Raw genomic sequence first — 12643 nt, forward strand, 5'->3', positions numbered from 1 at the left:
TACTGTAGTCTGCTCAAGGCTGTGCTCAGTCCATTTTAAATATCTCTAAGAATGGTGATATGACAGCCTCCATGGAGAGCCTCTTCTAGTCTTTGAGCACTTTCATTATGAAGAATATTGTTCTTGTATCCTGGATGCTACCCATGTCCATTGCCTATAATCCTGTTGCTGTTTATCTCCAGCAGTGGCATTTCTCAATTATGCTGCAATATGTTTTTAGAATTTGCGAGTGACTACTTGGTTTAGTAAGTAAACACTTAAATAGATTAAGTTTTGAGAGATGATTCAAGTGATCTGCTTTACTAACTTCTAAAGCACCAAATAGCTGCACATACTGACATCATCCATTAAGGCAACATCATCCATAAAGATACATTAAAAAATTGATAGTAATTTTGTTAGCAATTGCTCATAGCAGTTATGACCTTGGCACACAGGGCGTTACCTGTAAATTCATTAGTAGTTGCGTTTATAGACTTTGCATCACATTTCAAGCTTTCCTTCAAGTCAGTAATAAAAAAAAAAATTTAAAAATCCAGTAATTTAGTCTTCTGTGCATAAGGATACAGAATTGCATGTGTCTTATCTAGGAGTGACATGAAGAATAGGAGCAAATTCTTACTCGCATTCAAAAACCATGAGCTTTGCTGTGAATTTTAGTTGGAATAAGGCAAGGTTTGCAAAACCTCTTTGTCTTAAGCTGGAGTGAAATTTTTAGAGATTTAAAATGGAGACTTATAATAATGGAACCTATATAATGGATAAATGCGGTTATGGTTAAATTACATATGAAAACAAAAAATCAAAGGAGAAATGAAATAAATTAATACACTTGAGTATCTGCCTGGTGTTGACAAAAACTTTTATTCCCTTTGCTGCCTGCTGTTTAGAAATGCAGGCTGACCCATAGTGTTGAGAAAGATAGGACAAATGACAACAACAGGCAGCAGAAATTAGAACCCCTGTAGGAAGGTTCCTAAAGCAAACAATTCCTCCTCAGTTTTTCAAAACTAGGCTCAACAGATTCTTGTGATCATATCATTTGATGTACTTGGGTGAGGAAAAGTGTCAGAAAATATATATGTACAAGTAAATAGCACACTAATTGCATCCAAATTTCCTTTTCTTTTTTGTACTTTTTTTAATGCAAAATATTTTTTTGCTGATAACTACCAAACTAGTTTTTCTGCCTGAGGAAAAGAAAAGGCATTAAATCATTATTAAGTCTTAACATAATGTACATACCATAAAGAATGTGTGATACCATTGATTGATTATAGTAAGTATATTGTCAATAGTTCATTTAGACATCTGTTTCTGTTGTTATGTCTGTGTGCTTACCGGTCATGCGTTGATGGAAGGTGGTTTTTCTAGTGCATTGATCGTCTTTTAAAAAAATAATAAAAAGGTTTGTTTACTTTTATCTGTAAAAGTTAATATTCCCACAGAACATGTTTTACTCATAGGCTTTCATTATCACTGTATAAAATTTGTTTTGCCTTTAAGAATATAAGATTAAATTGTTATTTAATGTCTAGTGTAAAGTATGTGATGCAGGAAAATATAAGTAGAAACAAAGCAGGCAAGCAATTATTTACCCCCTTCAAGCTAACCAAAATTCCTATTTAGCTGATTTGACTGTGACTCCCAATTTGCATAACTCCATCAAGGTTTCCTAAGCTTTTGCTTTTTATTGCCATAAACCCATTAATTTTCAGCATTTTATTTAATTTGCCTTTTGCAATATAAGATCAGCAGTGGTATTGATTTCTGAAATGTTCTATAGTGTGGTTTGTGTTAATGCATGTTTTTACACGTGTTAACTGTTCTAGTATATTTTGCTTTGAAATGTAAAATAAGTGTTCAAAACTGTTTTTATTTCTTTGTTTATTTCACATATCTTTGTTTACTGTGTCTTGTTTGGAATTTATTGCTTTGCACTTCATCCAGAACACCTTGGACAGCATGCAGGTATTTTAGGGCATAAGTTCTCCTTTCCCTGTCCTGAATCCTGCACTTTTCCTTTTAAAAAGAGTACGATAGTCCTGCCTAACCTTGCATGGGATGTGTGCTAGAACCATTGTTATGCAAGCATGCCTGACATTTATTGGCCTAATACCAAATCACCACAATGAGACTTTTTTATATAAGAGATTAATCATCAAATATGGCATGATTTAATCGGAACTCAGTGTTTTTCAAAGTTAATTTCTTACAAGCATGCCCAGTAAGAATGGTTTAGTAGTTTATTCAACATAGTAGCTTTCTGACTTTGTGGATTTTTGTCTGAATTCAGATTGTTTCTTTGTTAATACAGAGGTAATTTTCTGTGGTATTTTCTCCTGAAATTGATTTATTGAGCCACCTACTGAAAGCCATTGCTGCTATGTAAGCAGTTACACCATGAAATGATATCTGCATAGCAGAATATGTGAGCTAATTAGTAGTCTGAATTCAAGTCTGACCACGTGGAAAGTTGCTTATCTGTCTTGTGCGAGCAGTATCTGTCTTGTAATGGATGAAGTCTGCTTCATTTTCCATTTAAGTTTTAAAAATAACGCTATATATTGTATCAGAAACTTGGCAAGTCCTAAGCGAGATACATTCAGTATAGCCTGCGGTAGAGTGTCTTTTCATACAACCGCTGCTATAGGCAGGTATGGTCTTAGGGAGATCTGGTAGACTTGGTGCTTTTGTGTCATTGTTATTAGGGTAGGTTATATGGGCAGAACCATAATACAGAATAAAAATTCATTATTTCTGAGGGCGTAAGAGTGTGCCTTGCTCTGCAGTGATACACATGAATATGTACATTTTCTACAGTGAAGCAAGTCTGGCTGGCTAACAATGAACCAAGAACCCAAAGATGGGTGTAGGGATGCCTCCTGCGAGTACTATTGTGGATCGTACGGCAAATTTTTCTTCATATACTACCAGCTTTGTGCTCTCTTCTAACTCACAACCTTCATTGAAAAAAAAGTAGTAAAGTCATTTTTCTTCCAGGCTTCGTACTGGCAAGAGAGGACAAGTTGAAGATTTTAGATGCTCCAAAGAAAAGTCAAAGAAAGTATATTATGAAATGGAAATAAGTTTGAGATTAATAAATAATAATAATGCATTCATATTTTTTCGAAATTTTGAAAGACAGCCTTAGCATCTTGTTGGGGTCAGGATAGTGATGTTTTTATTTGTTATTTTGTGCTGGAATTTCCATAACTGCATGTGGAAAGGTCAGTATGTATTCTTAGAGAGCTGAATAGCTCATCCTTAAACTTTCCTTTGGAAAGAGGGGATCTGAAAACCCAAACTAGTTTATTGCTTTATTTGTTTATCAATGTTCTTTTAAAATTGTATGTAGATGCCTTATTCATTCAGCAAATTAACAAATAGCAAAAGCTCACATTTCAGTTGCTCAAAACCACAATAAAAAGATGACAGACAAAAAGCAAAATTCAAAATATTTAATGTTTGTGTAAAACTCTCACAATGTCTCTGTGTCTTAATATTTTGTTCCATAATCAATCAGATAGATACCCTTGGGACTAATTTAGCAGAACTAAATTAATCTGTGTTTTATGAATACAAAGAAATTATATCCTCAAAATTCACTGTAGCTTTAAAAATGTATTTGTTACCAAAAAAAGGAACAAACAGGAGCACCTTGTGTAGTAGGAAGTTAGGATTTTTGTGTTCTTCTGGGGACTGTGTTTTGTTTATCTGTAGCTGTGCCAAGATCTTGGTATAGGTGGTATGTAATATATGCCATCTTCTTGATATGTAATATGTGCACTTTTTCTTATATGAACTGAGAACTTTTTCAAGAAAAAGAAACCTTCAGTACAGTTGAATGAATCTAATTGATATCCAGACTTCCTTGGTTGTACAGTTGTTTAACTAGGCATATAGTATAAATGGGCTTTTAATGAAGGAAAGTGATGTTTGTTCATCATAAAGCCTTAGATTAGGATATAATGCATTAGCTTTTCATATAAGAAGGCTATTACTGCCACTGTTGAGCTACTTCTGTATGCAGCATTTGGGTCACAGCACACAGGCGCTCCCTAGATCTCAGATGGCACTCTCTGTGGCACATTTCTAGAGTACAGACCAACTGCTTGTCCCTATGTGAAAATCAGACCTCACAAATGAAATTCTCAGGTGATATGCTGATTCTCCAGTCTTTGCAACAGGTGTTTATATGCTCTTTCCTAACTCTTTGGGCATTCTAGATTTGTGATTTTTCTCTTCAGGAATATCTGGTAGTGTATGCAAACAGATGTGCAGGCTGTTTAGAAATACAGATTGAAATTTAAATGCATTATATGAACAAGATTATTATATGCTTAATTTAGCTGGTACAATGAATGTGCAGATTTGGATGAAAGGGTTTTTTCGTACTTTAGTGTCTTCATGTGTTTTGAGTAAAAGCTGTAGAAGAAAGAATCCTGGATTCCCATGCCTTTTGTCATTCCATTCAGCTAGGGAATATTTCCTTTCCACCACCTTTCACATTTTTTCACATCAGGAATTCATGAACTGTATGTAGGCAGATTTCCCAAGTTAGCACAGAAGCTTATCTTTTAAGTTCTGTTTTGTTAAAGCCTGCTGCCTCAAAATTAAAACAAAGATGTTTGCCAACAATGACACTTCAGTACTTCTGGCAAGTTTACAAACAATCTCCTCTTGGCTGGTGTCTGGATTACGTCTGTGTGGTTTGGCATCCATAGTGAGGAGCATCATTTTTGAAAGGGAATTCAGCCAGTAGCTAGGCCCACATTCTGCATGAACCACTGTGGGTTTGGGGTTTTTTTGTTCTTGCTGGTTTTTAATACATAAGTGTTAATCTAGCAATTCAGGAGGCTTCAACTTAATAGCAGAGGATGGGCAAACCTCAGAAATATACCTGAGTTTTAGAAAAAGTTTGAAAAATGCACAAAAGTGACAGTCAGATGTGTGTAGAGGTCACAAAGCTGCAAGTGTTCTTGGCAGTGATTTTTACAGCATTGCTAAAAAATACAATGAGGAATTTCCCCTTTGGAAATTGGGCATGAAAGTAGTACTTATTTCAATATTACAGGGCTACTAAAAGGTTCATTCTAAATATGGATGAGAATTTAGGGGGAGAAAAATGTGATTGTGGGCCTGTTTATCCCAACTGGCTTCCTGGTGCTTTAGAAAAATGTGATGCAGTCGCAGCTTGCTCTGATCTCACTTAAATGTCTGTGTTGTGTCTTGCTTGTTCAGGCCAAAGTCCGAGAGCTAGAGGAGAAATGCCGGACACAGAGTGAACAATTTAACCTCTTGTCTAGAGAACTGGAGAAGTTTAGACAGCAAGCAGGGAAGATTGATCTCCTGAGCAGTAACTCGGTGGCATCCTCAGATATCCCTGGTTCTCCTGGTAAATCTCTATCCCAGTTAATTAATGGAATAGCCACTTCCATAGGCATAGGTAAGGACCATCATTTTATTTGTAGGTATCTGTTCTGCCCTGCAGGTTTTAAGATGCAACTCAATGATGTAAATAGAGTTTAATTGTACAAATGGAGCATAGAATTTTCTCCTGTTCCTGTTTTGTGACTTGTTTAAATTTCAGAGTATCTTTTAAGCCTTCACTGAGGTTGTTTCAGTTTAATTCAGGCACTGCTGTAAGCAGAATTCTCTCTTAATTGTTGTTGGGTGTAGAGGTGAGCGTTCAAGTGATGTGTACCTTATGTAAACATCTACTTCTGTTGGAAGAAGAAAGACTGCATGTACAGGCTTTGTTGTAAAACCTTCACTGGTTCAGGGACAGGAATAAGATTTGCTATCTTGTCAAAGTAGCAGTTCAAGGGAAAAGAAAGCACAGATACCCCACACTGAGCTGCCCTAGTTTCTCTACACTAAGAGAAACTTGTGAACAGAGCTGGGCAGAAGATGGGCAAACTGAATGAAATATTTTGATAAACATGGAAGTGTTTTTGTTAGTTACAGTTGTTAACAGAAAACATGCACTTTTCCATAAGAACTTGAAAGTAAAACAATAAAAAAAAAAATTATAAAATCGGTGGAAGCAAACACTGTCTACAAAAACACAAACTGTCACAAAGTGATTTTGGTTGGAAAGGAGTTTCATGTGATATATTTTAACAGAACTGAACAGGGTTAATATCTGCAGTTGCTTACTAAACTGTGCAAAGGTGTGTTTTAACAGTATTTAAAATAGTATTTGAACATCTAACTGCCAGGTGTTTTAGAAACAGAAAAGTCATAACAAAAATATTGTTGATTTAAATTCTTTAAAAATGAAGAATGTAAAGTAAAAAGAAATTAATTAATTTATTTCTTTGTTGGTGTTCCTACACTTATGGTACCTAGTATCTTCAACAGTATGTGTTTTTCCAAGATCTATGTTGAACTTTCACCAGGTCATCTCCTGTTGCCAGAGGCAACTGCTCTTCCTACCTACACAACTTTGTTATTGATTCATTATTCATAAGAAAATTGCAAAGATTAAGGCAAGAGGTTACCTGAGGACACTTGAAAGTAACTTGCATGTAAATTGCATGTTCGATTGTGTATTATAACTATGTTGTTATCAAGGCTGAGGAGCGTGCTCACCAACTCAGTATCACCCACACTAGAATGACTTTACTTGTTCTGCAAAGGAACGCTTGTAAGGTAATTTCCACTGCTTACAAATTCCCCCAAAGTTGTTTTAAAATAAATACGAAGGGGAACAGGAAAAATGAAGTAGTCTTGACTTTTTTTTTATTTCATCTTCCTAGGCTCCTAGAAAAATTCTGAGGCATAGGGCCTAGAAATCACAATTTCTCTATCATTACAGATGAGCAGTTATCTTAAGTGAAGGGTGCTAAACTCAATGTGAAACTAAGTCAAAAGGAACCATGGTGGCATCCTCCTTTCATTTCACTTCAGTAACTTTGTACTTTGTATACCTTGGGTTTTTGAACAGAAAATTAGAACTGCTTCCATTCTTACCCACTGTGGTGTGTATTAGTTCATAGGCTTTTCTGGAGCTGAAAGTCTTACCTTAGTAGATAGTAAAGTGCACTAAATGAAGAATTCAGAAGGCATTACCTGATAGCTGTAACAATTTCAAACAAATTTTGTTGGTATCAACAGGATTAGCTCCTCGTGTCTCTAGGGGCAGGATCTTCAAAGCAACAATTAATTTTAAAGGAAAGGTAATTAGGTGTTGAAATGTCCTTTAGGCAGCAAGTGAAGGTCTAGTCTGTCTGTGTCTGGGGAATTGATCTAAATAGGTCCCAGTCCTCAAATAAAAATCAGCTAAACCTTCTGAGGTACTCAGTCGAACTCTGCCAGCTAACTTACATTTATTCTTGAAATACTAATGGAAACAGCTTTTATAAAAACCTTCAAAACATAACAAACAAAATCTTCCAAGAAATCCTTGACTAAAATAGAAAACACAGCTAGGTCTGTACTGAAGTCATTTAAAAGCCTTGCTCAGTAGACCTTTTCTTGTAACTTAGTGATTTTTATGCAACTTAGAGTTCAGGTCCTGCAGCACTAGTGTATAAACATCAGAAATTCTTGCACGATATTAATTCTCAGTATGATTACACTGGTAAAAATAAAGTAATGTTTGAGCAAGTGGGCAGGATTTCCAGTTAATGAAATGAACCATTTCACAATAACATTGGTAATGCTACAGCAAGTTTTTTCAGACCAGAAGTGTAATTATTTGTATTATGTGTGAGGAAGAAAGAACACAAGAGGAAATACAAGAACAGCTTTCAAAGCACAGCAACGCAAATGATGGAAATGAGATCAGTTTATGACCAGCTGCTTTGTCTTAATTGGTGATGTTTGAACATATCAGAAAATGAAATAAACTTAGCCAGAACAGATTAGAATGTAAAAAGTTAACACTAAACATATAATGATGTCACAATCGGATATAGAAACTTTAAGATTTATTATTTATTAGAGAAAAGGCTCATTTAAATGGCCTTTCTAGATAATGTAGGTAGTCCATAATGAATCAACAGTTCCAATAAATACAATTCTGTATTGTAGTCTAATTATACTACATTATGGCCAGCTTTAATTCTGCTGAGACATTTTAAGTTGTCTGGTGCTCTTCCTTTGCCTCTTTCCTTGAAAAGGTGTGCTTCAGACTTCCTTAACAGATCTTTTGACAGTCATGGGGAACAAAAAAGACCATTTTGAGCATATATGGATTTTACAGCACTTCACAGACAAAACCCCTGTGGCTTTATAAGATTCTTCTCTAGTATTTAAAGGAAAAAAAGAGACATTTCCAGAAGCTGCTGGGTGTTCTTTTGAACTGACCTCCTGTGTTTTTCATTTTTAACTCTTAGTTTTTCCAGAGTGCAAATGTAAAAGGAAAGGTGCACTTTTTATTCTTAGTTTCGAGTGAGTTAACAAGTTTTAAAACAGTCTTTATAGGTCTGATTCTTCCACATCTGTTGTTCAAGTCCAGGGATATATCAGTAAAATTGCCTTGAATGAACAAGAGAACATAATTTGAAATTGTTTCTTATTTTAGAAGTAAGGTTAAGCCAGTTTTTAAATACAGCCATTTTTGCCTGTACTCATGTGTTCACAATCTGCAAAAATAGATATCCTCTATAGAAATGATCAGGAGATTATGGAGTTTCAGGAGGAATGTGCTATGTGCACAGTGAATCTCAATTTAACATTTTGCAGAGGCATTGCTTGATGATGCTGTGTTTACTGGTTTTTTTTAATCCAGCTGTGGTTCTACGTAGATAGAATCAGCATGAATTTACATATATTATTGAAGCATCTCATGACCTTTTAAAAAAGTCTCCTGTCCAGAATACACAGAAACTGACTGCTAACGTTATGGCTCACATAAAAATCTGTTCTTTCCAATTTATTTGAGATATTAGAACACCTTGAAAATGCAGTGATTTTTAAGCTGCTTTAAGAAATAGATCACATTGTGGTTCCAGATAAAAGCAGTCTCACAGCATGGGAAGGAGCCTTAGAGGATCAGCTTCTATTACTTCACACATTTTTTCATAGTCAAGAGTTGATGGCACCCAGTGCAGATTGTATTGAGCAGGGAAATGTTACATTGCACAAGTAGCTAAATGGATAGAGAAACGTAAACACTGAAGGCAGCACTAAGTCCACTTAGGAAGACAGATCCATTTTACATATTTTTGGGGGCAAAAGCTGTATTTCCACATACATTGATGGTATGGGTATAAACTTACTCTTATGGGAAGTGAGGTGTCTGAATAGGTTATTAGCACCACCTGGAACCATAGATGTATCCAGTTAGATGATGCGATTACAGCTACCACACAGTTTCCTGTCCTATGTTTTAAGGACTCAAGGGAAATTTTATGCACCTTGTTTTACAAGTGGGAAAAAATAACAGTTCAGTATCTTCCATCATCTTGATATTCTGGAGTTCTTGACAGCGTTGTGTTCCTATCCTGGTTATCATCCTGTATGTATGCAAAGCAAGGGCTATATTGACCAAGAATCTTTCTCCACATTTTGTATGTAGTGCAACTAATTTAGTGACAAAGCCTGAAAAATCCAAGAGGCATAAGACCAAACAGCACTTCCCTTTGAATGAATAATCGCAGCTGGACCAATTATTTATAGGCTTGGCGCTGACAGACTGATATGGCAGGCATATTAACAACAAACAGAAGGAGCTAAATTGATTAAAGGTTTCTGAATGGGGATGACTTTTCTGTTATATATATGTAAGAAAGGTTCCAAGAATAAAAAGTGTGCCCTTTTTCAGCCTGGGGATTTCTGTAAGTGGGGCTGGTTTTAATTAATCTTTCGTATGATGTCTTGTGTATTTCCCTGCTGTCAATGTGCTTAAGCTGTCCTGCTGTAAATTACAGTGATGCAAAGAAAATTAATCATATTGGACTAAGGAGCACACCAGAAAAACCCTCTGATGATATGTTGTAGAGCTTATTCTCCTCTGCAATATGAATAAAGAAGTTCCACTAATAATTCCTAGTGATGTGTGTCTGGGAAGCTGTAATCCAGTAGCAAAGGATTGCTGTCCAGACTTCTGGCAGAACTAGAGAGGAAATACTGAACCTACACATGTCCAGAGTCTGAAAAATTAGAGTGTAGGCTTATTATGTTAATGAGAGAGGGAGAAAGGAGAAGGCACTCTGCATGTATGATTCTGTCAGCAACACCCTAGACTCTGCTTTGCTATAACTTCTGTGGATGCTGCAAGTATAATTAGGCTTAGTTTACAAGTCCCTGCTTGTTTTCATGTGGTCTGGGGACTAAACTAACAGTAAAAGGGAAAAAATCTAAAAGTATTTTATATTACACTTTTTTAGTCTCTCTTGCAACCTTGATGAAATTGTTCTCTTTATTTGTGTCCCCACACCATTAGTCCCAGTTTTCACTTGGGTCAATAGGAGGTAAGAGTGTTCAGCCTCTTGTAAGGCTGCTTCTTTAGGTCCTTTAAATGTGCAGTATAAACTGTCTTTTCCTTTTTATTTTTAAGTGCTTCAAAAAAGCACAATAAAAATATTAAAAAAGCATTTTTGGAGATTCTTCTTTTTCATAGCATATGTCTTCTGTTTTTCAGAAACTGGAAAGATGGCACTGTGATCAAATAATAAGTTTTAGTACTGGGTTAATGAGGAGCTTTTAAGAAATATGAAGCAATTGCTCTTGGAACTTACTACCCTGCCAAAAGCCAAGCCACTACATTTAAAAATTAATATCCTGCCAACTAGATTATTAGCAATTTAGTCACTTTCTTAGAAGATAAATGCATGACTTGATTCTACTTTCCAGTATATGACCAAGTCCCTGGAAGAAATAGAAGGGTTCCATCAGCAGCATTTTAGCACTGGGTGTGTTAAACTGCCTGTCAGATAACTTCTCCAAAGACATCAAGGAGGTCAGAAGAAAAGCGGAGTTTATTTTCATTAGGGAAAACTTTTTTTTTTGTTTTTAATTAAAATACCTTCACTTTCTACACTGTGTTCCGTTACATATTGTTGACTTATGTAATTTACTGAAAGGCTGGGAACTAGTAGGCTTAGCTACTTTTATGCTCTGCAGTCTCCCTACCTTAGTCTTTTTCTAGAATGATTTCTAAAAGGAGGATAAAATAACTCACTGCTGCTTATTAGTTGTCAGTGTTTCTGCTTGAGAACAATTACTTATTCTCATATGTGTTTTGTTCACTGACAGGTCATGAAAGTCCTTCTGGAAGTCGTTGTGTGATTTCAGAGTTTATACGACCCCTTCAAATATCTGGAGACAAACCAGAACAATTGTCTGTCAAACCTACATTCCTGTCAAAGTCAAGATCTGGTACCCCAAGATGCAGATTTGATTCAGACGTGAGTCTTTTTAAATTTCTTACTGAAAATATATATTATGGGGCCAAGACTTCTCTTATCCAGAGGACTGATGCAGGTTGATCCACCTGCTTTCAGAAAGTCCAGACATGAACATTTTCATTTTCTGAGACAACTTGGGAACATGACCAGTGGGAATTTAACTGATACTTTCAAAGCAGTCTGGGCTGATATCCTAGTTACACAGTAAAAAAAATGGGTGTGCGAGAACCCCACGCTTCTATGAAAACCTTAGCCTTCAGTGATGCATTCAGAGTGTTGTACTGCTTTTGTGCATAAAAGGTGTAAGTCAGCATTTCTGTGGCTGTTTTGGTGTGTGTCTGTTATGTGGTTTTATTATTATTTTATCTATCAAAAAGTGTGATTTGATACAGCCTGGGAAAATGGAAGAGAAATTCCATGCAGTGCCCTGTCCAGGCAGTTATGCTCTGACAGGGAAGGAACTTATGCTGTAGGCCTTGGCCTTTGCCTGGTTTTCATGGTGTGTGAAACTTCTCACTGCAGCTCAGCTTGTACCACCTGCTAACGGCAGTTTCCTGCACACTCTCCTGAACTGATACGGAGCCTGTAACCTGGAAGTGAAAGCTGCAGGATGTTGGCACTGAACTCTTCCACCATTCAGCTTCACAGCTTGTGTTTAATTGCACTTTGGAAAGGTTCAGTTCCTCCTTTCTTAGAAAGGTTTTCTGGTTTTCAGTAGAATTGTAGTAGAAAGCAGATGGGAAGTTCAGAAGAGCTTTACAAAAGTGACATAGCAAGTTGGTTGTTGATATTTAGGACAAATGTTAAATATAAGGAGGAATAGGACACATTTTGAAAACTTCATAGAGGGTATTATTTATTATTAAATACTGCAAGCCTGTTTTATATATGCATCAGGAAATGATCTTCAGATTTTACACCTCACCTTACAGTCCTGAATCCCATTCTTAATTTTTAGAAAAGTAAATAAATTGTAATTGTGTGCATATTTTCAATTTTACATCCATTGCTACAGAACCTGTGAAAGTTGATACAATCAAAATGTTTTTAAATGTATCACTAGCCTGAGTATGATGTAGGATATTCAGCAAAATATTAGATTTCTGTATAGTAGGAATTCCGTTGGCATATCTAATTATTATCCAAAAATAAATATATATTTATATATACATTTATATTTATATATAAATGCATATTTATGTAGCAGCATTACTGCAAAGTGGGAACATTCACTGCTTTCTGAAGAGGTCACAGAAAAAGCATCCCAAAGTAGTCAAACCAGA

At 35.8% G+C, this 12643-nt stretch overlaps 1 protein-coding gene across 3 annotated transcripts in view; it reads left to right on the plus strand.

Moving 5' to 3' along the window:
* The window catches only part of RIMBP2 (RIMS binding protein 2), a 162487-nt gene that overhangs the window by 111166 nt on the left and 38678 nt on the right, over positions 1 to 12643 (plus strand). For 2 of the 3 annotated variants that reach the window (XR_008822502.1, XM_056342805.1), the window contains exons 9-11: positions 1951 to 1971; positions 5245 to 5449; positions 11209 to 11360. Coding sequence is in view for 2 of the 3 variants with exons in the window: in XM_056342805.1 (XP_056198780.1) it covers positions 1951 to 1971; positions 5245 to 5449; positions 11209 to 11360 (378 nt within the window). In the remaining variant the exon portion in view is untranslated. The remainder of the gene's footprint in view (positions 1 to 1950; positions 1972 to 5244; positions 5450 to 11208; positions 11361 to 12643) is intronic. The other variant, XM_056342813.1, reaches the window with a different exon arrangement.

This window comes from Falco biarmicus, chromosome 1 (genome assembly GCF_023638135.1).
Source record: "Falco biarmicus isolate bFalBia1 chromosome 1, bFalBia1.pri, whole genome shotgun sequence".
Lineage (NCBI taxonomy): Eukaryota > Metazoa > Chordata > Aves > Falconiformes > Falconidae > Falco > Falco biarmicus.